Source organism: Hyla sarda, chromosome 12 (genome assembly GCF_029499605.1).
Source record: "Hyla sarda isolate aHylSar1 chromosome 12, aHylSar1.hap1, whole genome shotgun sequence".
Classification (NCBI taxonomy): Eukaryota; Metazoa; Chordata; class Amphibia; order Anura; family Hylidae; genus Hyla; species Hyla sarda.
The window spans coordinates 8746974-8774129 of record NC_079200.1 but is presented as its reverse complement, the minus strand read 5'-3'; the positions used below and the strand labels follow the sequence as shown (position 1 = coordinate 8774129).

At 43.0% G+C, this 27156-nt stretch overlaps 1 protein-coding gene across 1 annotated transcript in view; it reads left to right on the top strand.

Moving 5' to 3' along the window:
* The window catches only part of LOC130296498 (inactive phospholipase C-like protein 2), a 109044-nt gene extending 96636 nt beyond the window's left edge, over positions 1 to 12408 (top strand). The window contains exons 5-6 of the mRNA XM_056548081.1: positions 7860 to 7969; positions 11781 to 12408. Coding sequence (XP_056404056.1) covers positions 7860 to 7969; positions 11781 to 11969 — 299 coding nt within the window. The 3' untranslated portion in view covers positions 11970 to 12408. The remainder of the gene's footprint in view (positions 1 to 7859; positions 7970 to 11780) is intronic.
* The last annotated feature ends 14748 nt before the right edge of the window (positions 12409 to 27156 follow it).

The window sequence follows — 27156 nt, the reverse complement described above, 5'->3', positions numbered from 1 at the left end:
CTGCTGTATGCTCCACAGGAAGTTGTGTAGTTCTTTCCAGTCTGACCACAGTGCTCTCTGCTGTCACATCTGTCCGTGTCAGGAACTGTCCAGAGCAGGATAGGTTTGCTATGAGGATTTGCTCCTGTTCTGGACAGTTCCTGACATGGACAGAGGTGTCAGCAGAGAGCACTGTGGTCAGACTGGAAAGAACTACACAACTTCCTGTGGAGCATACAGCAGCTGATAAGTACTGGAAGGGTTACATTTTTTTTAAAAAGAAGAAATTTACAAATCTGTATAAACTTTCTGGCATCCGTTGATTTGAAAACGTTTGTTTTCCACTGGAGTACCACTTTAAAAGGGGTACTCCGGCCCTAAGACATCTTATCCCCTATCCAAAGTATAGGGGATAAGATGTCTGATCGCGGGGGTCCCGCCGCTGGGGACCCCCGCAATCTCTCACGCAGCACTGGAGGCTCCGTGTCTGAAGCCTCACGACCACGGGGCCGGAGTATCATGGCGTCACAACTCCTCCCACTTGTGATGGAGCCTCCAGCGCTGCGTGCAGCTAAGACAGGTGGGTGCTGCATGAGAGATTGCAGGGTCCCCAGTGGCGGGACCCCCGCAGTCAGACATCTTATCCTTTATCCTTTGGATAGGGGATAAGGTGTCTTAGGGCTGGAGTACCCCTTTAACTATGTGTAAACAGAATAGTATATATGGGTTACAGTATGATCGGGCCTACATCTGTAAGAAGACCCTTAGGCTAGGTTCAGACTACGGAATCTCCGGGCAGAAAATTTCCGCCCGGAGATTCAGAGTTCCGCCTGCGCGACTGAATTAGTTGGCGCTAGGACCGCGCGGACACTGCAGTTTCCTATAGACTGCAATGTGTTCCGCTAGGATTTCCGCCTGAAGAAAGAGCAACCCCTTTCTTCAGGTGGAAATTTTCTAGCGGATTTTTCATCCGGATTTTCCGCTTCACAAATTCCGAAGTGTGAATTTGTGAACGGAAAACCATTCACTACACTATGCATTATAGTAAGCGGAATTTCTGCCGGAAATTTCAAAGCGAAAATTCCGGCAGAAATTCCGTAGTCTGAACCTAGCCTTACACCTCTAACATTTGGTCCCACAATGCCCCTTCTGTGGGCCGGGCGCTTGTTTTGCAGGATCAGAGGGGCGATGTTACCCAAAGGCCATTCTTCATTCCTCATGGTTGTCCCTCATTCCTCATGGTTGTCCCTCATTCCTCATGGTTGTCCCTCATTCCTCATGGTTGTCCCTCATTCCTCATGGTTGTCCCTCATTCCTCATGGTTGTCCCTCATTCCTCATGGTTGTCCCTCATTCCTCATGGTTGTCCCTCATTCCTCATGGTTGTCCCTCGTTCCTCATGGTTGTCCCTCGTTCCTCATGGTTGTCCCTCATTCCTCATGGTTGTCCCTCATTCCTCATGCCCGTGTGTAACCAATTCCTAAGATTTCCCTATTTCCCAAGAATACAGAGGGAAATCTACCGGGTTGGGAAACACCGGCCTAGGCAGTAGTTGATAGCACGTTGGTCCTTGTCTTTCCATCTGATGTAGCAGAGCTGGACAGTTCAGAGGATCCATGGAACTATGTGCCGAGAAATAAAATCACTGTAAAATGAACAGCATCTTGGGTATTGGGCTCTACAGGGAATCCCCCCCCATTGATTGACATTGGCCGCATAGTCATAGTATCTAATGTCTTTCCCATTCATCTTCATTCCCTCTTCACAGTTGTCACTGCTGCCTGCTGGGGGAGATTAGCTCCATAGAAATCAGTCAGATAGCAGCAAAATGAAGAAAGACACAGAAGTAACATTAAAACAAGGCTTCTCCTGTCTTCAATTTTTAGTAACGAAACACATACAGCCTTAAAGGGGTACTCCGCTGCTCAGCGTTTGGAACAAACTGTTCCGAACGCTTGAGCCCGTGACGTCATAGCCCCGCTCCCTCATGATGTGTCGCCACGCCCCCTCAATGCAAGTCTATGGGAGTGGGCGTGACTGCTGTCACGCCCCCTCCCATAGACTTGCATTGAGGGGCGGGGCTATGATGTCATGAGGGGGTGGGGCTATGACGTCACAAGCTGCCGGCTCCGGAGTGCCCCTTTAAGCTTTGAGCACAAGCAAATACAAAATAAATACAGCTTGTCCAGCGCTAACTACACAGAATCTTTTTTTCCGGTACAGGTGGCTTACTACCAGCCACCCAACAAAACAGTCACTAAAAATGTGTTACTGATACAAAATGTGTGTCCCTTGCCCAGAGTTAACGACACAGAATCTTTTTTTTTTTTTTGGACGGCTCGTAGTAAGCCACCTGTACAGAGAAATAAGGTACTGTGTAGTTAGTGCAGGACAAGGGACATATACTTTGTATGAGTAACACATTTTGGTGACTGTTTTGTTGGTCGGCTAGTAGTAAGCTATGTGTTACTCATACAAGGTACATGTCCCTTGTTCCAGCACTAACTACTCAATCTTCCTTCGCTGTACAGGTGGCTTACTACCAGTCACCAAAAAGTGTTATTCATAGAAGGTACATGTCCCCTTTTGAGGCTTTGTCTCAAAACTCCTACTCTCATCAGATGTGCTCTCAGTACAGACATGGTCACAATTTTTGTAACTACAATAAAAGAGAACATACAGCGCCCCGTGGTGTGATATCGTTTGGTTCGAAACGCGTTGCATTGTGGGTAAATAAACTGCATTTCACCTATACGACTCCTACCGCCCTTTGTGATCCAGCCCATTCCTCCGGAGGTCTATTGGTTTTGTTTACAATTTTTGTAAGGACAGTATTGATCAGCCTCAGCACCTGTTTCTGGCTTGTAGCCAACCTGAAAATCTGAAGGGGGAATGAAAGGCCCCACTACCAAACCTGCCTTTCATCCCATATAAATCCAGGCCTGATAGCAAGACTTAGCAAATTCCCAAGTAATTCCCAGGGATTTAAAAAGAGGTACTCTGGGGAACTCATCCTTTCCCTCTCATCAACCTATTTAATTGTCTAAATATCATTCATTAGCTATAGAGAGCAGTTTCCCCTCTTTGGTTATCACTTACATGCATGAAGTGAGGGAATGACATCATCCAGCCATCCACTCTGTCTCTGTCCAAGTCCCTCTCTGAAAGCAGCCCCCACCCTCCTGAGAGACACAGACCATGTGGTTTCTACCCTGCACTGATTAGTCATGCTCTCTTTAGTGCTGGGAGGTGTGTGCAACCTTAGCCAATCAGACACAAACTCTCAATGCTTCTCAGAGCAGGAGGGTGGGGGCTGCTCTCAGAGGGTGAGCTGGTTGGCAGAGCAGAGCTGCAATTATTGCTGGGAGATGTAGGTAAGTGAAGAGAAGGATGGCAAAAAATATTAAGCAGCCAGAGAAGACAACAGGGGCCACAGGAGACATGCGTATCAGGCAGGATGGTTTACAGGGAACATATCCAGGAAGTGTGATATATAATCTCTATTCATTCCCTGGAGTACCCTTTTAACTATTTCTGGATTTTCCCAAATTTCACCCATATTTCCCCAGGTACTTATGTGGTGTCCACATACAAGTACCTGGGGAAATGGCGCGATCTCCGACCCTCATTCCTGTCACTGTCTCACACTGGGAACCATTAAAAGCAGACTAGTTGCTGCTATATAGCCTTATCATGGCATTAAAGAGGTATTCCGCCCCTAGACATCTTATCCCCTATCCCACCCCCGCGATCTCCCTGCTGCACCCGAGAGAGTCAGATGCAGCGCCGGGGGCTCCTGACGTCACAGCCACGCCCCCTCAATGCCAGTCCCTTAGGCTCGCATTGAGGGGGCGAGACCGTGATGTCACAATCCTCTGCCCCACATCGCCAGTCATCCAGCACGGAGCGAAGTTCACTCCCTGCATCGGATGTCTGGGGTACAGCAGGGAGATTGTGGGGGTCCCCAGCGGCGACTTTGAATAGGAGATAAGATGTCTATGGGCGGAGTACCCCTTTAAATAAGAGTTAAAGAGGTTAAAGGTCCAGTTTGATGACAGAACAAAGGCTACATAATTATTTTGGATGTATTAAAGGGGTTATCCAGGAAAAAACTTTTTTTTATATATCAACTGGCTCCAGAAAGTTAAACAGATTTGTAAATTACTTCTATTAAAAAAATCTTAATCCTTTCAGTACTTATGAGCTGCTGAAGTTGAGTTGTTCTTTTCTGTCTAAGTGCTCTCTGATGACACCTGTCTCGGGAACCGCCCAGTTTAGAAGCAAATCCCCATAGCAAACCTCTTCTACTCTGTGCAGTTCCCGAGACAAGCAGAGATGTCAGCAGAGAGCAGTGTTGCCAGACAGAAAAGAACAACTCAACTTCAGCAGCTGATAATTATTGAAAGGATTAAGATTTTTTAATAGAAGTCATTTACAAATCTGTTTAACTTTCTGGAGCCAGTTGAGATATATATATATATATATATATATATATATATATATATATAAATAAATAAAAAGTTTTTTTTCCTGGAATATCCCTTTAAGATATGCCGGGGGCCCAGCAGAAGACCTGGAACCATCAGAGATCTCCCATAATAGAAGCTTTTCCATCACCTTTGTGTACTGAGTAACAGGGATATACAGAGCAAAGCATGATGGGAGAAGTCTGACGTTCCCTGTGATAAACACTTCAGGTACTATGCGATGACGGCCGCTGCCATCTCCTCTGCCGATGGGTTAAGCATCCGCCCCCCCCTCCCCCAGCGTTGTCTCAGTTAATCACATACCTCCATCTATTTATAGGGCCGCTCCATGTAATTGTCATAGACCTGGTGCACGAGAGGCGTAGTGTGGCCTTCATCCGGCCTCCATCTGCTTTCTGGTGGACACTTTGTAAGGAAGCGCTCATTAGATTTAACCCCTGCACCGCCATCACTCATGGCCCTTATAGTGACGGTGAAAATCTTTCTAAGAATAGATCAGTCAGTGCTACATGGTGACCTTGCCTGGCCGAGGATTGCCGCACCCCATAAACGTCCCGGATGGATCTCTGATGGATTTTAGGTTGGGGCGACTTCCACATTCGTCGCTGCCGTGCAGTCTTTGGCCGAGCAGCCTGTGTCGTAGGCCTGGCCTGTACTTTGATCTCTACATGCTCTGTGTGGTAGTTACCTGCTTTGCTTGTAGTCATGGAGGTGGAGCTACTCAGCTGACGAGTGTTGATAGAAGTCATGGAGGCGGAGCTTTGAGCTGAAGAGTCTAGATTTCAGCTCAGTAGCTCCGCCTCCATGACATCAATCAAGACTCCTCAGCTGAGTAGCTCCACTACAATGGTGTCAGAGTCTTGCTAGAAGCTTCACCCTCTTAACATCAATCAACACTGACACCATGGAGGTGGAGCTACTCAGAGTCTTGGGTGATGTTATGGAGGCGGAGCTACTGAGCAGGAAATCTAGACTCTTCAGCTCAAAGCTTCATCTTCTTAAAGGGGTACTCCAGTGGAAAACTTTTTTTTTTTTTTTTATCAACTGGTGACAGAAAGTTAAACAGATTTGTAAATTACTTCTATAAAAAAATCTTAATCCTTCCAGTACTTTTTAGGGGCTAAACACTACAGAAGAAATGCTTTTCTTTTTGGATTTCTCTGATGTCACGACTAGAGATGAGCGAACTTACAGTAAATTCGATTCGTCATAAACTTCTCGGCTCGGCAGTTGATGACTTATCCTGCATAAATTAGTTCAGCTTTCAGGTGCTTCGGTGGGCTGGAAAAGGTGGATACAGTCCTAGGAGACTCTTTCCTAGGACTGTATCCACCTTTTCCAGCCCACCGGAGCACCTGAAAGCTGAACTAATTTATGCAGGATAAGTCATCAACTGCCGAGCCGAGAAGTTCGTGACGAATCGAATTTACTGTAAGTTCGCTCATCTCTAGTCACGACCACAGTGCTCTCTGCTGACCTCTGCTGTCCATTTTTGGAACTGTCCAGAGCAGAAGAAAATCCCCATGGCAAACATATGCTGCTCTGGACAGTTCCTAAAATGTACAGCAGAGGTCAGCAGAGAGCACTGTGGTCATGACATCAGAGAAATCCAAAAAGAAAAGCATTTCCTCATTAGTATACAGCCCATAAAATGTATCCGAAGGATTAAGATTTTTAATCTTATTTACAAATCTGTTTAACTTTCTGGCATCAGTTGATATAAAAAAAAAAAAAAAAGGTTTTCATGGGAGTACCCCTTTAAGGTCAGAGCTGAAGAGTCTTGAGGGCGGTGAAGCTGCAGAGCTAAAGAGTGTTGATTGATTGACATCATAAAAGGTGGAGCTATTGAACTGAAGAGTCTTGGGTGGAGCTATTGAACTGAAGAGTCATGGAGGTGGAGCTACTCATCTGAAGATCCTTGAATGACATCATGGAGGCGGAGCTACTGAGCAGGAAATCTAGACTCTTCAGCTCAAAGCTCCACCTCCATGACGTCAGCCAAGACTCTTCATCTGAGTAGCTCCACTACAATGGTGTCAGAGTCTTTCTAGAAGCTCCACCCTCTTGATGTCAATCAAGACTCTAGCTGCGTAGCTTCACCTCCATGGTGTCAAAGAGTCTTGCTTGATGTCATGGAGGTAGAGCGATTGAGGTGAAATCTAGGCTCTTTAGCTCAAAGCTCCACCTCCATAACTTCAATCAGGACTCTTCAGCTCAGTAGCTTCACTGATGTCAAGACTCTCCAGCTCAGGAACTCCGCCTCCATGACTTCTATCGCTCAAGACTCTTCAGCTGAGTAGTTCTACCTCCATGACGGTAATCAAGACTCTTCAGCTTAGAAGCTCCACCTTCTTGACGTCAGAGCTGAAGAGTCTTGATTGAAGTCATAGAGGTGGAGCTTTGAGCTGAAGAGTCTAAATTTCCTGCTCAGTAGCTCCGCCTCAATGACGTCAATCAAGACTCCTCAGCTGAGTAGCTCCACTACAGTGGCATCAGAGTCAGAGTCTTGCTAGAAGCTTCACCCTCTTAACATCAATCAAGACTCTGACACCATGGAGGTGGAGCTACTCAGCTAAAGAGTCTTGCTTGATGTCATGGAGGTAGAGCTATTGAGGGGAAATCTAGACTCTTTAGCTCAAAGCTCCACCTCCATGACTTCAATCACGACTCTTCAGCTCATTCAGCTGAAAAGCTCCACCTTCTTGAGGTCAGAGCTGAGGAGTCTTGATGTAGGTGAAGCTGTAGAGCGAAAGAGTGTTCATTGATTGACATCATAAAGGTGGAGCTATTGAACTGAAGAGTCTTGATTGACCCCATGGAGGTGGAGCTACTCAGCTGAAGAGTGTTTGATGTCATGGAGGCGGAGCTACTGAGAAGGAAATCTAGACTCATCAGCTCAAAAGCTCCACCTCCATGACTTCAATTAAGACTCTTCAGTTTAATAAATAAATAAATAAAAAAAGCCAAAAATAAGTTGTGTGGAATCCTAAAGTGGTTATCTAGAATTAGAAACACACAGCTGATTTCTTAAAAAAACAGCACCACATTTGTCCTCAGGTTGGGTGCAGTATTGCAGCTCAGTTCCATTGAAGTGGATGGAGCTGGAACTGTAATTCCACACACAGTCTGAGGACAGGTGTGGCGCTGTTTCTGGATAAAATTAGCTCAGTTTTTCTATTACTGGATACCCATTTAAAGGGGTACTCCGCCCCTAGACATCTTATCCCCTATCCAAAAGGATAGACTTGTATTGAAGGGGCGTGGCCGTGACGTAACGAGTCTCCGCCCGGCATCGCCAGTGAGCCGCCGTGCAGGACGTGTTTACGGATATTTATCACGCCATATTTGAAATTTTTGGAGTGTTGATCCTGAGCTTCTTCTTTGTATTTTTTAGGGATGGGATTTCACGAAGATCTCCATCGGATCGGCGCCAAAGAAGGGCTGAAGGGAAGGAAGCTGCAGAAAGCTATGGAAAGCTTTGCATGGAATATCACTGTCCTAAAGGTATGCGGCTCACTACTGCCATCTACTGGCCTCACAGATCACTACAGCCATAATCACTGCATAGTTATAAGCACTAGGCTCTGTTCGCCCTGGCGTCATCATTTCCATCATAAAAGGGGCACTCTGCCCCTAGGCATCTTCTCCCCTATCCAAAAGATAGGGGATGAGATGTGTGATCGCAGGGAGCCCCTGCAATCTGCGTGCAGCACAGTATGTTTTGAAACGCTGCATTCTGGCAGCAGGGTGTCATGACGTCATGCCACGCCCCCTCTATTCATGTCTTTGGGAGGGGGCGACGCCCCCTCCCATAGACATGAATAGAAGGGGCATGGCATGATGTCACAGAATACAGCGTTCTTAATACAATATATACACACACTACAGTCTGACAAAGTCCCTTACGTCAAGCTTTGACTTTCGACCACAGCCACTTCTGTCTGCAGTTGTTTTAATCGGTCTTTGCACACCGAGATGCCATTAAAGGGGTATTCCAGGCAAAACCTTTTTTTATATATATCAACTGGCTCCGGAAAGTTAAACAGATTTGTAAATTACTTCTATTAAAAAATCTTAATCCTTCCAATAGTTATTAGCTTCTGAAGTTTTCTGTCTAACTGCTCAATGATGATGTCACGTCCCGGGAGCTGTGCATGATGGGAGAATATCCCCATAGGAACTGCACAGCTCCCGGGACGTGAGTCATCAGAGAGCAGTTAGACAGAAAAAACAACAACTCAACTTCAGAAGCTAATAACTATTGGAAGGATTAAGATTTTTTAATGGAAGTAATTTACAAATCTGTTTAACTTTCCGGAGCCAGTTGATATATAAAAAAATTTTTGGCCTGGAATACCCCTTTAAGGTGACCATAGACCGCCGACACACCCAGCAACTCAGGGCACAGACGTCCCTACCATGTGCGCACCAACAATCATTCCCCCATAGATCTGTTAGCTCTGACGGATCTCACCCCTAAAGCAAATGGACAGATTTTTAGAACAGCACAAGTAATGTGGTTTATCAGTGATATAAGCGACATTTACCTTTTTATTATTAATCTTTTTTGGTATTAAGAATTATGATACTACACCAAGTATTGGTATCGGGGTCCGTATTGTGATACTACACAAAGTATTGGGGTCCGTATTGTGATACTACACAAAGTATAGGGGTCCGTATTGTGATACTACACAAAGTATTGGGGTCTGTATTGTGATACTACACCAAGTATCGGGGTCTGTTTTGTGATACTACACCAGGTATCGGGGTCCGTATTGTGATACTACACTAAGTACTGGGGTCCGTATTGTGATACTACACTAAGTATCGGGGTCCGTATTGTGATACTACACTAAGTATTGGGGTCCGTATTGTGATAATACACCAAGTATTGGGGTCCGTATTGTGATACTACACCAGGTATCGGGGTCCATATTGTGATACTACACTTAGTATCGGGGTCCGTATTGTGATACTACACCAGGTATCGGGGTCTGTATTGTGATACTACACCAAGTATCAGGGTCTGTATTGTGATACTACATCAGGTATCGGGGTCCGTATTGTGATACTACACCAGCTATCGGGGTCCGTATTGTGATACTACACCAGCTATCGGGGTCCGTATTGTGATACTACACCAGCTATCGGGGTCCGCATTGTGATACTACACTAAGTAGTGGGGTCCGTATTGTGATACTACACCAGGTATCGGGGTCCGTATTGTGATACTACACCAAGTATCGGGGTCCGTATTGTGATACTACACCAAGTATCGGGGTCCGTATTGTGATACTACACCAGGTATCGGGGTCCGTATTGTGATACTACACCAAGTATCGGGGTCCGTATTGTGATACTACACCAAGTATCGGGGTCCGTATTGTGATACTACACCAAGTATCGGGGTCCGTATTGTGATACTACACCAGGTATCGGGGTCCGTATTGTGATACTACACTTAGTATCGGGGTCCGTATTGTGATACTACACCAGGTATCGGGGTCCGTATTGTGATACTACACTAAGTATCGGGGTCCGTATTGTGATACTACACTAAGTATCGGGGTCCGTATTGTGATACTACACTAAGTATCGGGGTCCGTATTGTGATACTACACCAGGTATCGGGGTCCGTATTGTGATATTACACCAGGTATCGGGGTCCGTATTGTGATACTACACTAAGTATCGGGGTCCGTATTGTGATACTACACCAGGTATCGGGGTCCGTATTGTGATACTACACCAGGTATCGGGGTCCGTATTGTGATACTACACCAGGTATCGGGGTCCGTATTGTGAGGACTCTGGGTATGGCAGGACCTGTATAGAGACCGGGGCCCCTCAGTTCTCATATCCCAGCAAACACTTGTGATTACTCTGATAACAATGGAGACAGACGTCGTGTACACAGCGTACGACCACAATACAGTGCGGAGCAGGTGGCGGCACACAACAGACTCACTCACCGCTGGTGTTTGCTGAATCCGCCCGTCCACAAACATTCTACATATGAGGTACATATTGGCCTCGGGCAGCACATAGATCAGTTCCCCCGTAACGGTGTTATTTTAATGTATATTGCTGGGAGATCCGGGCCCGGTCTCCATAACGAGACATTTATCGTCCTGAACAAACAGCGTCTGACGGATAGAGATTATCCTGCTGTAATAGGACGTACATTATATTGTATTACAGGTTCACGCTTCTCACCGGGTCCTATCAGAAAAACGATCAAGGCTTCTATGGGTCTATTCACACTTGCGGAATCAAATTAAAGGGGTACTCAGGTGAAAAACTATTTTTTTAAATCAATTGGTGCCAGAAAGTTAAACAGATTTGTAAATTACTACTATTAAAAAATCTTAATCCTTCCAGTACTTATCAGCTGCTGTATGCTCCACAGAAGTTCTTTTCTTTTAGAATTTCCTTTCCAGTCTGTCCACAGTGCTCTCTGCTGACACCTCTGTCCATGTCAGGAACTGTCCAGAGCAGGAGAGGTTTGCTATGGAGATTTTCTTGTACTCTGGACAGTTCCTGACACAGACAGAGGTGTCAGCAGAGAGCACTGTGTTCAGACTGGAAAGAACTACACAACTTCCTGTGGAGCATCCAGCAGCTGATAAGTACTGGAAGGATTAAGATTTTTATATAGAAGTAATTTATTTACAAATCTGTTTAACTTTCTGGCACCAGTTGATTTGAAAAAAAAAAAAAAAAAAAAAACTCCACTGGAGTACCCCTTTAAAGGGGTACTCCGGTGGAATTTTTTTTTTTTTTTATATGAACTCGTGCCAGAAATTTAAACACATTTGTAAATTACTTCTATTAAAAAATCTTAATCCTTCCAGTACTTATTAGCTGCTGAATACTACAGAGGAAATTATTTTCTTTTTGGAACACAGAGCTCTCTGCTGACCTCATGACCACAGTGCTCTCTGCTGACATCTCTGTCCATAGCAGCTTATGTTTGCTATGGGGATTTTCTCCTAGAGATGTCAGCAGAGAGCACTGTGCTCGTGATGTCAGCATAGAGCTCTGTGTTCCAAAAAGAAAATAATTTCCTCTGTAGTATTCAGCAGCTAATAAGCACTGGAAGGATTAAGATTTTTTAATAGAAGTAATTTACAAATCTGTAGAACTTTCTGGCACTAGTTGATTTGGGAAAAAATAAAATAAAATAAACAACAGTTTTCCACCTGAGTACCCCTTTAAGGTCAATGTTCCCTTTCATCTCCCTCCAGTATTTCACTTGCTCATTAACCCTTCCCGCGCAGCATTCTCACTGACTCTCTCTATTATCCCACAGGGCCAGGCCGACCTCCTCAAACATGCCAAGAACGAAGCCATGGACCACGTCCGGCAGATCCACCATGCGGGGCTGTCCTGCGGTATAAGCCGTGCCAGCTCCCACTCCCCCTCCCTGGATATCTTCAGGCAGCGGGGGGCACTGGAACCCATCCCCGAGGCAGATGGCGGCGCCGGCACCGGCTCATGAAGACTCTGCAGCCAAGAGAGCAAGAACTTAACCCCTGGCACAGCGGGCCCGTCTGCAGCATATTGCCATGCATTGTAGATGTGTCCCAGCAGCTACAGGGTAAATGTTAGGACCCCCCCCCCCCATGCCATACTGACCCTATATCTCCCTCTACCACCATCCCCCGAGACAACTGTGGAACGTTAGACTAGACTTGCTGATTTCTTTAGGATGAGTCCGAAGTCCCAGCGTTCCGGAGAGACGTCTGATGAAAGGGTTACAGATTATTTTTGTGCACTTACAGACCAGCCTCACTTTCCCCCCCTATTTGCACCCTTCCCAAAACAATGAATATTTGGGGTTGGGAGGGGAGAAGTGTATTGCTACCTCCGTCCACTTTCTCCATCTCCTCTGTTCATGTATTGGATGAGATCACATGTGGTTTAAATACACTTGTTCAGAGCCATGTGTTACCTATGTGTATTTATGGGGGCGCACAGACTGTATAGGGAGGGTGGAGGTCCTAAAAATACTAAATATACCTAAAATAATAGACAGACTGTATAGGGTGGAGGTCCTAAAAATACTAAATATACCTAAAATAATAAACAGACTGTATAGGGTGGAGGTCCTAAAAATACAAAATATACCAAAAATAATAGACAGACTGTATAGGGAGGGTGGAGGTCCTAAAAATACTAAAGATACCGAAAATAATAGACATAGACTCTATAGGGTGGAGGTCCTAAAAATACTAAATATACCTAAAATAATAGACATAGACTGTATAGGGTGGAGGTCCTAAAAATACTAAATATACCTAAAATAATAGACAGACTGTATAGGGTGGAGGTCCTAAAAATACTAAATATACCTAAAATAATAGACACAGACTGTATAGGGTGGAGGTCCTAAAAATACGAAATATACCGAAAATAATAGACAACTGTATAGGGTGGAGGTCCTAAAAATACGAAATATACCGAAAATAATAAACAGACTGTATAGGGTGGAGGTCCTAAAAATACTAAATATACCTAAAATAATAGACACAGACTGTATAGGGTGGAGGTCCTAAAAATACTAAATATATCTAAAATAATAAACAAACTGTATAGGGTGGAGGTCCTAAAAATACTAAATATACCTAAAATAATAGACTTAGACTGTATAGGGTGGAGGTCCTAAAAATACTAAATACCGAAAATAACAGACTGTATAGGGTGGAGGTCCTAAAAATACTAAATATACCTAAAATAATAAACAGACTGTATAGGGTGGAGGTCCTAAAAATACTAAATATACCTAAAATAATAGACTTAGACTGTATAGGGTGGAGGTCCTAAAAATACTAAATATACCTAAAATAATAAACAGACTGTATAGGGCGAAGGTCCTAAAAATACTAAATATACCTAAAATAATAAACAGACTGTATAGGGTGGAGGTCCTAAAAATACTAAATATACCTAAAATAATAGACTTAGACTGTATAGGGTGGAGGTCCTAAAAATACTAAATATACCTAAAATAATAAACAGACTGTATAGGGTGGAGGTCCTAAAAATACTAAATATACCTAAAATAATAGACAGACTGTATAGGGGGGAGGTCCTAAAAATACTAAATATACCTAAAACAATAGACAACTGTATAGGGTGGAGGTCCTAAAAATACTAAATATACCTAAAATAATAGACAACTGTATAGGGTGGAGGTCCTAAAAATACTAAATATACCTAAAATAATAAACAGACTGTATAGGGTGGAGGTCCTAAAAATACTAAATATACCTAAAATAATAGACAGACTGTATAGGGTGGAGGTCCTAAAAATACTAAATATACCGAAAATAATAGACAACTGTATAGGGTGGAGGTCCTAAAAATACTAAATATATCTAAAATAATAGACAGACTCTATAGAGTGGAGGTCCTAAAAATACTAAATATACCTAAAATAATAGCCAACTGTATAGGGTGGAGGTCCTAAAAATACTAAATATACCGAAAATAATAGACACAGACTGTATAGGGTGGAGGTCCTAAAAATACTAAATATACCTAAAATAATAAACAGACTCTATAGAGTGGAGGTCCTAAAAATACTAAATATACCTAAAATAATAGACAGACTGTATAGGGTGGAGGTCCTAAAAATACTAAATATACCTAAAATAATAGACATAGACTGTATAGGGTGGAGGTCCTAAAAATACTAAATATACCTAAAATAATAAACAGACTGTATAGGGTGGAGGTCCTAAAAATACTAAATATACCTAAAATAATAAACAGACTGTATAGGGGGGAGGTCCTAAAAATACTAAATATACCTAAAATAATAGACACAGACTCTATAGGGTTGAGGTCCTAAAAATACTAAATATACCTAAAATAATAAACAGACTGTATAGGGTGGAGGTCCTAAAAATACTAAATATACCTAAAATAATAGACAGACTGTATAGGGGGGAGGTCCTAAAAATACTAAATATACCTAAAACAATAGACAGACTGTATAGGGTGGAGGTCCTAAAAATACTAAATATACCTAAAATAATAGACAACTGTAAAGGGTGGAGGTCCTAAAAATACTAAATATACCTAAAATAATAAACAGACTGTATAGGGTGGAGGTCCTAAAAATACTAAATATACCTAAAATAATAGACAGACTGTATAGGGTGGAGGTCCTAAAAATACTAAATGTACCTAAAATAATAGACACAGACTGTATAGGGTGGAGGTCCTAAAAATACTAAATATACCTAAAATAATAGACACAGACTGTATAGGGTGGAGGTCCTAAAAATACTAAATATACCTAAAATAATAAACAGACTGTATAGGGTGGAGGTCCTAAAAATACTAAATATACCTAAAATAATAGACAACTGTATAGGGTGGAGGTCCTAAAAATACTAAATATACCTAAAATAATAGACAGACTGTATAGGGTGGAGGTCCTAAAAATACTAAATATACCTAAAATAATAAACAGACTGTATAGGGTGGAGGTCCTAAAAATACTAAATATACCTAAAATAATAGACACAGACTGTATAGGGTGGAGGTCCTAAAAATACTAAATATACCTAAAATAATAAACAGACTGTATAGGGTGGAGGTCCTAAAAATACTAAATATACCTAAAATAATAGACATAGACTGTATAGGGTGGAGGTCCTAAAAATACTAAATATACCTAAAATAATAGACAGACTGTATAGGGTGGAGGTCCTAAAAATACTGAATATACCTAAAATAATAGACATAGACTGTATAGGGTTGAGGTCCTAAAAATACTAAATATACCTAAAATAATAAACAGACTGTATAGGGTGGAGGTCCTAAAAATACTAAATATACCTAAAATAATAGACATAGACTCTATAGGGTTGAGGTCCTAAAAATACTAAATACACCTAAAATAATAGACACAGACTCTATAGGGTTGAGGTCCTAAAAATACTAAATATACCTAAAATAATAAACAGACTGTATAGGGTGGAGGTCCTAAAAATACTAAATATACCTAAAATAATAGACATAGACTCTATAGGGTTGAGGTCCTAAAAATACTAAATATACCTAAAATAATAAACAGACTGTGTAGGGTGGAGGTCCTAAAAATACTAAATATACCTAAAATAATAGACACAGACTGTATAGGGTGGAGGTCCTAAAAATACTAAATATACCTAAAATAATAGACACAGACTGTATAGGGTGGAGGTCCTAAAAATACTAAATATACCTAAAATAATAAACACAGACTCTATAGGGTGGAGGTCCTAAAAATACTAAATACACCTAAAATAATGGACATAGACTGTGTGGGACCCCCATCTTGACCAATTTTATTTTAAGGGGTACTCCAATTCAAACGATACCAGAAAGTTATACAGATTTGTAAATCACTTCTATGCAAAAATCTTAATCCTTCCAGTACTTATCAGCTGCTGTACGCTCCACAGAAAGTTGTGTAGTTCAGTTCTTTCAACAGTTCTCTCTGCTGACACCTCTGTCCATGTCAGGAACTGTCCAGAGTCGAAGAAAACCTCTATAGCGAACCTCTCCTGCTCTGGACAGTTCCTGACTCGGACAGAGGTGTCAGCAGAGAGCACTGTGGTCAGACTGGAAAGAACTACACAACTTCCTCTGGAGCATCCAGCAGCTGATAAGTACTGGAAGGATTAACATTTTTTTAATAGAATATAATATAGAATTTACAAATCTGTTTAACTTTCTTGTGCCAATGATTTGAAAAACTTTTGTTTCTCCAGGAGTACCCCCTTTAATTAATAAAATAAAAATCGTTCAGGTATCCTGAAACATATCAGGGGTCGAAACCAAGTCCTGTTATCACCTAAAAGAAAAGGACGTTGCGATGCTCAATGGCGCCTCCCTGTGAAAGGGTCAAAACTTTAATTGCGCCTATGACGATTGCAACACGCTGAATTATGATAACGCCGACAGATGGGAAATATTCCACAAGCCGTATGGGAAGATTTTGCTTTTAGTCAGTGACTTATTATGGTGCACAATGCATTTAAAGGGGTACTCCACCCCTAGACATCTTATCCTATTCAAAGGGTTTGGGATAAGATGTCTGATCGTGGGGGTCCTGCTGCTGGGGACCCCCGCGATCTCCCTGGTGCACCTGGGGCCACGCCCCCACAATGCAAGTCTATGGGAGGGGGCGTGACGGCAGTCACGCCCCCTCCCATAGACTTGCATTGCGGGGGCGTGGCCGTGACTGTGACGTCACGAGCCTCCGCCCCGCATCGCCAATCATCCGGCACGGAGAGAATTTCGCTCCATGCACCTGATGTCTGGGGTGCCGCGATCAGACATCTTACCCCCTATAGGGGATAAGATGTCTAAGGGCGGAGTACCCCTTTAAAGGGGTATTCCAGAAAAAAACTTTTTTTTTATATATCAACTGGCTCCAGAAAGTTAAACAGATTTGTAAATGACTTAATCTTAATCCTTTCAATAATTATCAGCTGCTGAAGTTGAGTTGTTGTTTTCTGTCTGGCAACAGTGCTCTCTGCTGACACCTCTGTCTGTCTCGGGAACTGCACAGAGTAGAAGAGGTTTGCTATGGGGATTTGCTTCTACTCTGGACAGTTCCCAAGACAGGTGTCATCAGAGAGCACTTAGACAGAAAAGAACAACTCAACTTCAGCAGCTCATAAGTACTGAAAGGATTAAGATTTTTTAATAGAAGTAATTTACAAATCTGTTTAACTTTCTGGAGCCAGTTGATATATAAAAGTATTTTCCTGGATAACCCCTTTAAGTATCAAACTCTGGTCCGATGGCATCTCCAGCAGTGCTACGCAAAAACGCGTACGGCAAGATACGGCACTACGTTGTTTATTTGTCGGACACTTTACAAGGTTCATATAAATGGGAAAAAAACACACACAAGCCAATTCTTAAAAAAAAAAAGATTTTCAAAAAATTCTGTGCTGATTAATTGCCCTATAAATTTACGCAAAAGATTTGGAGTCCATATCGGAAAACGGGAGCTCCCATCGCTGTAGGTCTATCTGATACCACGAAGGCAGGGCGCGACTAATCCCGGACGAAAGGTTGCCATAGTGACTGAGGAATTCTTCCTGGCGCCTAGGTCAGAGTAGTGCTGGTATGCCGCAGTTCCGTATATACTGCACTGTGTCTGCGGACCCTGTTCTCCTGCGCCCGGGGGCGGGGTCTCCTGGCATGTGAGGACAGACGTGTACAGGTAAGACCCTACAGGGGGACTTTAAAGGGGTACTCTCCTGGAAAACATTTCTTTTTAAACCAACTGGTGCAAGAAAGTTAAAGGGGTATTCCAGGAATCTGTTTTATTTGACTATGCTACAGGGGCTGTAAAGTTAGTGTCGTCCATAATATAGTGTCTGTACCTGTGTGTGACGGTTTTCTCACAATTCTTATGTGATTTTCACCCCAGTATTTATTTTTACCAGCATACAAAATGACTGTTGTCTCAGATTTTTCCCAGGCTGCAATGCGGCCGAGACCTGACATCACTAGTCAGCTGATAACAGGGAGCCTGTCTGCTTCAATGGGTGGAGCGATCAATCTGCAACTAATGCAACAGCTGGAGGCACCCTGATTGAAAACCACAGGTCTTTTGTTTCAATGGGCGGGTGGCTGATGTGTGGGAGGGAGGAAAATGGCATTGTGGGATTTGTAGTAAAAAAAACATAAGTCAAACAGGAAATACCAGTTCACAGAAAGCTAGCCCCAGTGTTATGGTAATCTCACAGCATAGCCATTTATCCCCAAGACAAGCGCAGATCCTTCCTAAGCATGTCCATTACTGTCTGCCAGGTACCTACTAAAATCACCTTATGGTGGAGAACCCCTTTAAATAGATTTGTAAAATTACTTCTATTTAAAATTCTTAATCCTTTCAGTACTTATCAGCTGCTATATGCTCCACAGGAAGTTGTTTTCTTTTTGAATTTCCTTTCTGTTCGACCACAGTGCTCTCTGCTGACACCTCTGTCCATTTTAGGAGCTACCCAGATTAGAAGCAAATCCTCATAGCAAATCTCTCCAGCTCTGGACAGCTCCTGACATGGACAGAGGTGTCTGCAGAGAGCACTGTGGTCAGACTGGAAAGAACTTCACAACTTCCTGTGGAGCATACAGCAGCTGATAAGTACTGGAAGGATTAAGATATTTAAATAGAAGTAATTTACAAATCTGTATATATTTCCAGTGGAGTACCCCTTTAACTATAGGGGGCAATCTACAACAGAGCCCACTGGTGGTCTTACTTATAGGGGGGGGGGGGGGGGGGTACTTGCTGGAGATTCTACCTACAAGGGGGGTGAGAGTCCTATCTATAGGGGGACTTACCTACAGGATCAGTGGGTTAGTGTTAGCATTGTACTAGTAATCAAACTATAACTGGGCAAATTGTGAAAATTGCTGAAGGCTGAACCTGCTGATTATGGCAGCACCCCGCCAACCATTGTAGGTTCATGGTGATGCCCCAGCTTTGTCTCGAAGGCAGACGGTGCAGGAAAGAAGAATGTGGTTGAGGGATTTCAACCGTCCAATCCTTTTGTTCTCTTGGAGATAAGTCGCCATTCGAGGTGTCTGGCAGCGGCCATCTTGTACAAGCATTTTGAATGAATACCTAAACAGCACCACAATAAAACAATCCAAACCACCAGCGTATTCCTAAAAAGTGCTCACAAACACGTTGTATGGTGACTAAGGTTTCACTAGGAGCAGAATGGCTTCTTTTACCTCTGAATCCTTTCTTTTCATCGTTGTTTCCTTTATATTTAATTCTTTTATTTATGTCCATTGATTCAAAAGGAATATTTCAAAATCTGAAGAAAAAACAACATTAAAATGCTGCAGAAATATAAATGGTTGCCAAAGACACCAAAGTCCATTTGTTTGGGGGTCTTAGTCCTGTACTTTGTGGGTTGCTCAGTACTACACTTCCCAGAATGCATTGTTTCCCCTCATCTCTACATCACAGTCCTCCCATCCGGGCTAGTCCCCTCCCCCAGCCAGTTCCCCCTCCTTGCAGAACATCTCAATTTACAGAAAGCTACTGGACAATCAGGGAGGTTGCAGCTCCTGCTGTATCCATTCCATGTCTGCTCCTCTGCCTGCAGCATGTTATAACTGCCTCATTCTTCCCTAAATGTCTTAATAAATATTTATGTATATGGAAGGGAGTTGGTGATGTAAGGAGTGGTCAGAGGCGGTGACATCACTTAGGGGCAGGGCTAGAGCTTAGAGACAAGATGATGTGTGGTGTCCACGGGGTGTTAGTAAGAAATACCTGATCACTTTGTGACGCCAGGGTACAGTTATCCTATACACGGTCCGAGGTTGGAGATGGCTTCTCCTGGGCCAGACACGGGGAGTTAATGAACACACCGATGTCAGGTTACGGATAACTGTCTTTACGGAGCTGGTGCGGATGGAATTCCACATACAGCTGGCTTTAGGTGAGAGAGTGCGGCGTAACATCTTGGGAGCCCTGTTGCCTTGCTGGGACTTGTGGTGCTTTCACCAAACAGAATTAAATTGACTTGTAAGACTGAAGATTGAATCCTGTTGGCTAAGATCCTGCCAAGGTGCTGAAGACTGTTCTGCTGAGGCATGAATTCCCTCCTTGCAGGATGACCAGAGAGATTAGATTTGAGCTCGACCTCTCCTCAGAGCACACGACACACAGCACACCTGAGCCTTACTGGAACTAGACTGAACAATGGCCTGCAATAGATTGAGCAACTCCTCCCTTGTACCTCACTATACAGGGCAGACTTGAGGGCTTCTCATTGGCAGACAGGGTAACATGGGGTTCTTTGCAGGGTCACATGGGTTGCAAAATCTGTAACAGAATCAATATAACAGTGAGTCCTTGAGACGGCCCAACTCCTTGTGCTGCCCGAGACCGTCCAAAGCCACAGGACAGCTATTGGTGCTGGGGCACCACAGATGCTTGTCTCAGGAGAGAGGGAGGAGCCGGGGAGCTGCTTAGACAACACCACACTGACAATGAAAGAACTACATAACTTCCTGTAAGAAGAGAGGGAGGAGCCAGGAGCTGCTGACACAACACTACAATGATAATGACAGGACTTGTCTGGTCTGAGGAGTCTCCATTCCAGCTGTGACATCAGATGGGGCAGAATTTGGTGTAAACATAAAACCTCAGGCTGGTGGGGGGGGGGGGACATTTTCTGGGCACTTTGGGCCCCTTAGTACCAATTGATCCTGGTATAAACCCCACAGCCTCCCTGAGTATTGTTACTGACCATGTCCGTCCCTTTATGACTACAGTGGAGCCATCTTCTGATACTTCCAGCAGGATAATGCCCCATGTCACATGACATCATCTCATACAGGACAATGAGGTCACATGACATCATCTCATACAGGACAATGAGGTCACATGACATCATCTCATACAGGACAATGAGGTCACATGACATCATCTCATACAGGACAATGAGGTCACATGACATCATATCATACAGGACAATGAGGTCACATGACATCATCTCATACAGGACAATGAGGTCACATGACATCATCCCATACAGGACAATGAGGTCACATGACATCATCTCCTACAGGACAATGAGGTCACATGACATCATCTTCTACAGGACAATGAGGTCACATGACATCATCTCATACAGGACAATGAGGTCACATGACATCATCTCATACAGGACAATGAAGTCACATGACATCATCTCATACAGGACAATGAGGTCACATGACATCATCTCATGCAGGACAATGAGGTCACATGTCATCATCGCCTACAGGACAATGAGGTCACATGACATCATCTCATACAGGACAATGAGGTCACATGACATCATCTCATACAGGACAATGAAGTCACATGACATCATCTCATACAGGACAATGAGGTCACATGACATCATCTCATGCAGGACAATGAGGTCACATGACATCATCTCATACAGGACAATGAGGTCACATGACATCATCTCATACAGGACAATGAGGTCACATGACATCATCGCCTACAGGACAATGAGGTCACATGACATCATCTCATACAGGACAATTAGGTCACATGACATCATCTCATACAGGACAATGAGGTCACATGACATCATCTCATACAGGACAATGAGGTCACATGACATCATATCATACAGGACAATGAGGTCACATGACATCATCTCATACAGGACAATGAGGTCACTGGACTCCAATGGTTTCCACAGTCACCAGATCTCATCCAATAGATCACCGCACAGAGGAACTGTGTGAGGTCATCATGTCTATATGGGGGAACTGTGTGATGTCATCATGTCTATATGGGGGAACTGTGTGATGTCATCATGTCCATATGGAGGAACTGTGTGATGTCATCATGTCCATATGGAGGAACTGTGTGATGTCCTCATGTCCATATGGAAGAACTGTGTGATGTCATCATGTCTATATCGGGGAACTGTGTGATGTCATCATGTCCATATGGAGGAACTGTGTGATGTCCTCATGTCCATATGGAGGAACTGTGTGATGTCATCATGTCTATATCGGGGAACTGTGTGATGTCATCATGTCCATATGGAGGAACTGTGTGATGTCCTCATGTCCATATGGAGGAACTGTGTGATGTCATCATGTCTATATGGGGGAACTGTGTGATGTCATCATGTCCATATGGAGGAACTGTGTGATGTCATCATGTCCATATGGAGGAACTGTGTGATGTCATCTTGTCCATATGAAGGAACTGTGTGATGTCATCTTGTCTATATGAGGGAACTGTGTGATGTCCTCATGTCCATATGGAAGAACTGTGTGATGTCATCATGTCCATATGGAGGAACTGTGTGATGTCATCTTGTCCATATGAAGGAACTGTGTGATGTCATCTTGTGTATATGAGGGAACTGTGTGATGTCATCATGTCCATATGGAAGAACTGTGTGATGTCATCATGTCTATATGCGGGAACTGTGTGATGTCATCATGTCCATATGGAGAACTGTGTGATGTCATCTTGTCTATATGAGGGAACTATGTGATGTCATCATGTCTATATGGGGGAACTGTGTGATGTCATCATGTCCATATGGAAGAACTGTGTGATGTCATCTTGTCTATATGAGGGAACTGTGTGATGTCATGATGTCTATATGGAAGAACTGTGTGATGTCATCATGTCTATATGGGGGAACTGTGTGATGTCATCATGTCTATATGAGGGAACTGTGTGATGTCATCATGTCCATATGGAGGAACTGTGTGATGTCATCATGTCTATATGGAGGAACTGTGTGATGTCATCATGTCCATATGGAGGAACTCTGTGATGTCATCATGTCCATATGGGGGAACTGTGTGATGTCATCATGTCCATATGGAGGAACTGTGTGATGTCGTCATGTCCATATGGGGGAACTGTGTGATGTCATCATGTCTATATGAGGGAACTGTGTGATGTCATCATGTCGATATGGAGGAACTGTGTGATGTCATCATGTCCATATGGGGGAACTGTGTGATGTCATCATGTCCGTATAGAGGAACTGTGTGATGTCATCATGTCCATAAAGAAGAACTGTGTGATGTCATCATGTCTATATGGAAGAACTGTGTGATGTCATCATGTCCATATGGAGAACTGTGTGATGTCGTCATGTCCATATGGAAGAACTGTGTGATGTCATCATGTCCATATGGGGGAACTGTGTGATGTCATCATGTCTATATGGGGGAACTGTGTGATGTCATCATGTCCATATGGAGGAACTGTGTGATGTCATCATGTCCATATGGAGGAACTGTGTGATGTCCTCATGTCCATATGGAAGAACTGTGTGATGTCATCATGTCTATATCGGGGAACTGTGTGATGTCATCATGTCCATATGGAGGAACTGTGTGATGTCCTCATGTCCATATGGAGGAACTGTGTGATGTCATCATGTCTATATGGGGGAACTGTGTGATGTCATCATGTCCATATGGAGGAACTGTGTGATGTCATCATGTCCATATGGGGGAACTGTGTGATGTCATCATGTCCGTATAGAGGAACTGTGTGATGTCATCATGTCCATAAAGAAGAACTGTGTGATGTCATCATGTCCATATGGGGGAACTGTGTGATGTCATCATGTCCATATGGAGGAACTGTGTGATGTCATCATGTCCATATGGGGGAACTGTGTGATGTCATCATGTCTATATGAGGGAACTGTGTGATGTCATCATGTCGATATGGAGGAACTGTGTGATGTCATCATGTCCATATGGGGGAACTGTGTGATGTCATCATGTCCGTATAGAGGAACTGTGTGATGTCATCATGTCCATAAAGAAGAACTGTGTGATGTCATCATGTCTATATGGAAGAACTGTGTGATGTCATCATGTCCATATGGAGAACTGTGTGATGTCATCATGTCCATATGGAAGAACTGTGTGATGTCATCATGTCCATATGGGGGAACTGTGTGATGTCATCATGTCCATATGGAGAACTGTGTGATGTCATCATGTCCATATGGAGGAACTGTGTGATGTCATCATGTCCATATGGAGGAACTGTGTGATGTCATCATGTCTATATAGAGGAACTGTGTGATGTCATCATGTCCATATGGAGGAACTGTGTGATGTCATCATGTCCATATGGAGGAACTGTGTGATGTCATCATGTCTATATAGAGGAACTGTGTGATGTCATCATGTCCATATGGAGGAACTGTGTGATGTCATCATGTCCATATGGAGAACTGTGTGATGTCATCATGTCCATATGGAGAACTGTGTGATGTCATCATGTCCATATGGAGGAACTGTGTGATGTCATCATGTCTATATGGAGGAACTGTGTGATGTCATCATGTCCATATGGAGGAACTGTGTGATGTCATCATGTCCATATAGAGGAACTGTGTGATGTCATCATGTCTATATAGAGGAACTGTGTGATGTCATCATGTCTATATAGAGGAACTGTGTGATGTCTTGCCACTGTTTTGCCAAGATGTACAACATAGAAAAAGTTTTTGAATCTGACCGTGACCATTTAAACTTCAAGACCCTTATAGCCAAGTGGTGGAAGAGGACCCTACCTCCTTCTGAACTAGACTTGTTGGCCCATATACGTGAGATCCGCTCTCTAGAATCTCTTACAGCTTCCACGAACAACTCTGCGCCTGTGTTTCTCGCTGTGTGGGAACCCTGGGACCGCTTTTCCGATCATCAACCTCCGCGACACGGTTGTACTCTTCCTTACTTTCACCCGTTTCCTTTTCTCCCTTTTTCCCTTTCCATTCCTCCTTCATGGGTTTTGTGCTGGTCTTGTGGTTCTTAGTGGTCACCCCCCCCCCATGTTTGTCGTTCCTCCTTTGGTCACCCTAAGAGGTGACTTCCTTACTTATATTTACTACATGTAAATTCTTGGGCTGTTCTAGCTGGATATAAGACCTTCATGTGCTATTGCTTTATTTTATGCCTGTTTTTCATGTCTCGCTACCTGATTTATAGTCTAACGACCTCTTAGGTTATTTTTTGTCGACTGTTTATGTTTGATTTGTTCTTACGTGAAATATTTCAATAAAAATTACAGTTCAAAAAAGAGTCACAAAACCAACTACCGAGAAAAGTTCAGGATGTGTAGAGTTTATAGCTGTATCTGGTTGTGCAGCGGAGTTTATCCTAATTTTCTATGACATAATCCCTAACAGATGTATAGACATATATGGGAAGAACACCGAGCACTGCACCTCCGGAGATGCTGCGCTATTCTCAGAAAAGCATAAAGGAGTAATCCGTGGTGGGAGTCTCCTTTGTACGTTACCACAATATACTGACTCATGACTTTCTAAAGATATAAAGATTTGTTCCTGGTGGGTAAGTATATGGAGTATAGAGCTAAGAAAATTCTTTGCATGACATAACACTGTATACCTGTAAATAATAGTCAGTTGACAACTTAAAGTATACAAAAGGAGCAAATGTCACAATGCATATTACCTTCATACTGTTACTGACCAAATCCTGTATACTGAGACCAATATTACCAGTGTGGTGTCTACAGGGTAGATAATGTGAAATGAACCTTCTTGTGACGCCGGGGCACAGTTAGCCTATACACGGTCCAAGGTTTGAGACAGCTTCTCCTGGGCCAGACATGGGGCAATAAATACTGAAATACAAGGTTACGGATAACTGTCTTTACTGAGGCAGGATAGGGGGTAATTCCTTTACAGCATAGATTGGTGCAAAGGGAGGTGCATCGTAAACCTTGGAAGCCTTTCGCCTTTCTGGGACTTGTAGTTGTTTGTGCTGTGCTGTATGGTGACTGACTTGTGATGAATGGCAACCCAGACTGACTTTGGTGCTGAAGACTGACTGACTGAAGACTATTGTTTTTCTTCCCTAGGGTTTAGTGTTTACCGCTAGGCTTTGGACATTCACCTGAGCATACAGGATTTCTTTAGGATATGTGTGGCTGTAGGATTAGACTTCTTATCAGCTTGAGGCCTCCTCAGATCACCACACTCTTCTCTCTGACTTCTCCACACTGTACCTCAGGAGATCTCTGCTCACAGCAGAAACAAAACTACTCTGGGCAGCTCCTCTCCCCCCTACACTATATACAGGTCAATTTGGAGGACTCCCATTGGGGCAGACAGGTCACCTGATCCACTCTGCACCTTCTTTTCTAACAGACTTAATGAAACAGTAACACAGAAAATTCTACAACAACAACAACTATGGAAGAACAATATAATATATTGAGTCCTGAGTAGTGGGCACAAGACTGACAGGATGGGCAGGATACGGGATTCTGTACTGAGTCACCACACCAGTATACAGGTGGAATATTATCACCATACATATCACCATCATATTGTTACCGACCAAATCCTGTATACTGAGACCAATATTACCAGTATACTAGGAGGAATATTATCACCATACATATCACCATCATACTGTTGCCGACCAAATTCTGTATACTGAGACCAATATTACCAATAATACCAGTATACAAGGAGGAAATATAATCACCATACATATTACCATCATACTGTTACCGACCAAATCCTGTATACTGACCAATATTACCAATAATACCAGCATACAAGGAGGAAAATTATTACCATACATATTACCATTATACTGTTACCGACCAAATCCTGTACACTGAGACCAATATTACCAATAATACCAGTATACAAGGAGGAATATTATCCCCATACATATTACCATCATACTGTTACTGACCAAATCCTTTATACTGAGACCAATATTACCAATAATACCAGTATACAAGGAGGAATATTATCACCATACATATCACCATCATACTGTTACTGACCAAATCCTGTATACTGACCAATATTACCAATAATACCAGTATACAAGAAGGAATATAATCACCATACATATTACCATCATACTGTTACCGACTAAATCCTGTATACTGAGACCAATATTACCAGTAATACAAATATACAAGGAGGAATGTTATTGATCAAAATTATTAATACTGGTAGAAAAATGAAAAATGGTCGGCACCTTTAAACAGTTGCACATTGCTAGTTTTGCGCATTACCAGTAAGGGACAAGTAACACCTACACACCATGACAACCAATACCATTAATACTGACTAATGACTAATACCGCTATATTGTTAATA